The 2410-nt window shown below is 30.6% G+C and overlaps 1 protein-coding gene across 3 annotated transcripts in view; it reads right to left on the reverse strand.

Moving 5' to 3' along the window:
* LOC118735747 (alpha-tocopherol transfer protein-like) overlaps positions 1-2410 on the reverse strand; it is an 18772-nt gene that overhangs the window by 10934 nt on the left and 5428 nt on the right. The window contains exon 2 of one of the 3 annotated variants that reach the window (XM_036465692.1): positions 1125-1223. In XM_036465692.1, the coding sequence (XP_036321585.1) occupies positions 1125-1128 (4 nt within the window). In that variant the 5' untranslated portion in view covers positions 1129-1223. Of the gene's footprint in view, positions 1-1124; positions 1287-2410 lie in introns of all 3 variants that reach the window. The other 2 variants (XM_036465693.1, XM_036465691.1) reach the window with 2 other exon arrangements.

Consider the following 2410-nt stretch of genomic DNA (forward strand, 5'->3'; position numbering starts at 1 on the left):
CTTCACGTGGCACAAACACCTGACTGTGAGAGGCGTAGATGACAACTACATTTACCCGCATTTGGCCGCTTTGTGTTGAGAGACGAACAACTGAGCCTTTGACAATCAAAAATCGGCTTAGGTGTAATCGTAAACCATGGTGATTTAAAAAAGAGTAAAATGGACATGGAAACCGACATGAGAGCCTGATTCCGACAAAAAAGAAACCGATTATTCAACATAAACCTGGAGTTTTTTATTAATCGATAACCATCCGCAATTATACCCGACATCACGATTACAGGATTTTAATCGAACAAACGATAGATCGATTTGAAAAAGTCGATTTTTCTATGTCAATTTTAGATTTTTTTCCATTAATCGATTCGTCGCAGTTCATCCCCAGTTGTAATCCGCTCTTCTCTCAACATGAGCTCGGCTTTATTTGCAGCTAAAACAGCTTACATACATTTGAGTAACAAAAACTCCAGTAACATAATGCTATAGGCAACCAACGCACTTAGGAAGTGTCACTTAACATCAAAGATGCTTCAAATTAGTTTGAATATGCCATCGCTGACCTATTGAACCTGTTTCTCATGCAGAGCAAACTAAGAAAAATAAGTTGGTTGTAAAAGTTGCGCAACTAATTAAGCCTACATACAGAGAGTTAGTTGTTGATGTTGGAACTGAGCAAATAAACTAAGTAAGTTTAAACAAACTAAGGTCACATAGGGCCACCTTAGTGTACTAGCATGACTTAGTTTTCATACATATGTATATGGATTATGGATTACATGAGAAAATACATCTACTCATATCATACCGCAAATATGAGTACCTTCAAATGATTATTAAATATATTTGTAATAATGTATGCCTACACTAGCATATGTATGTATGTGCGTATAGTATTTATGTAGTAGATACATAGTGTGTATGTGGTAGAATGACTAAGCTTAAATTGTTTTCGAGACGAAGAGCATTTGTGGAGTTTTTTCTTTGCATACATTGTATGTGAATATGTAAATATATTTTCTCAGAAAATCATTAAATAGTTTATTTACTCGCAATTATTTGTATGAAAGGTTGACAATTTGTTTAACAATTAATCAGTTAATTGCACAATTACGAGTTTTACTTACTCATTTTGTTGGATAATAATTTAGTTTATATGCTGCTGCTTATAAATCCACGCTTAAAACTTTTTGTATGATTTTTTATTTTTATTTTAATCGCTGTAACTTTAATTAAAGCTTTTAGTTGATCGAGTATGACCACAATTAAGTCAATATAATTCATAGACACTTATTTATATAAATATTAATGCTAATCGTTTTGAGCCAGTTGACTTTTACTTTTTTACGTGTTTGAAGCGAACGTAAAATTGTGCATTTTTTGGATAAACTTAAATCAAACTTAAAAAAAAGTTAATAATGTTAGTTATTCATAATTAATTTTTTTTTTTTACATACAGGGAGAGCTAAAATTACCATGTTGACACATGGAATGCCCACGCGACTAATGAATGCCAACCTTGACATTGGTATGAAATAGACGCGCAGCTATGAACTCGTATTGGACTTGCAAATTTGAATTATTTATGGCGCTCAATTTTTTATATATTTTTTTCTTTTATTATATTTTATTTCCTTTCGGTCTAACGTTATGATTTCAAATGTAACAAAAATTAAAAAAAAAATAAGTTTAATCACCGAAAACAACGAATGCTATTAAAAAAGTTGCCTTATTGTCCGAGGTTCCAGAACGTGGCCAATGTGTCGAACTTCACATAAATTGGTCAATTCAGAGTAAAAAACGACAACTGAAGTGTATTTCCTAACTAGCCGTTATACAAATATTTGTAAAATACCTTTATAAACAGTTCGCAATACTTTGCCAAAAATGTGTCTGAATAAAAACATAACGCACGTTTAATAACAAAGGCAAATATTTTAAAATTTTAATTTTTTGGAAAAAAAACATCTAAGTTGAATGGCTTATAGGCGGCAAAGTGACCGACCATCAGCTGAAAAGGAAAATACAAAACCAAAATATTTTCTCGCTTCTGACTAATTTGACGTGTTGAGTATTCATTGACGATTTCTTACGGTAAGTCTAGAGTAACCAGATTAACCCTTTTTATTTTGTGTTTTTATTAAAAAAGTTTCAATGCAGTTTTTTCTAATTATTTGTACAGTGACGAACAAAAGTATTTGCACAGAAAATTTTTCGCAATGTATGCAAAGTTTTTTATTGTAATTTCTTTTCGCAAATTTTTCATAAAAATAAAGTTCATACTACAAATAAAAAAACATGAAAACAAAAATAGCAAAACTTTCAAATCAGATTTTTTAGATAAATTCTAAGAATGTAGTTTTATAACTCATTTTAATATTTATTTAAATTAAACTTGTAATTTAAAGAGGTG

Source organism: Rhagoletis pomonella, unplaced genomic scaffold (assembly GCF_013731165.1).
Source record: "Rhagoletis pomonella isolate Grant_MI unplaced genomic scaffold, Rhpom_1.0 Rhpom_scaffold_00003, whole genome shotgun sequence".
Classification (NCBI taxonomy): domain Eukaryota; kingdom Metazoa; phylum Arthropoda; class Insecta; order Diptera; family Tephritidae; genus Rhagoletis; species Rhagoletis pomonella.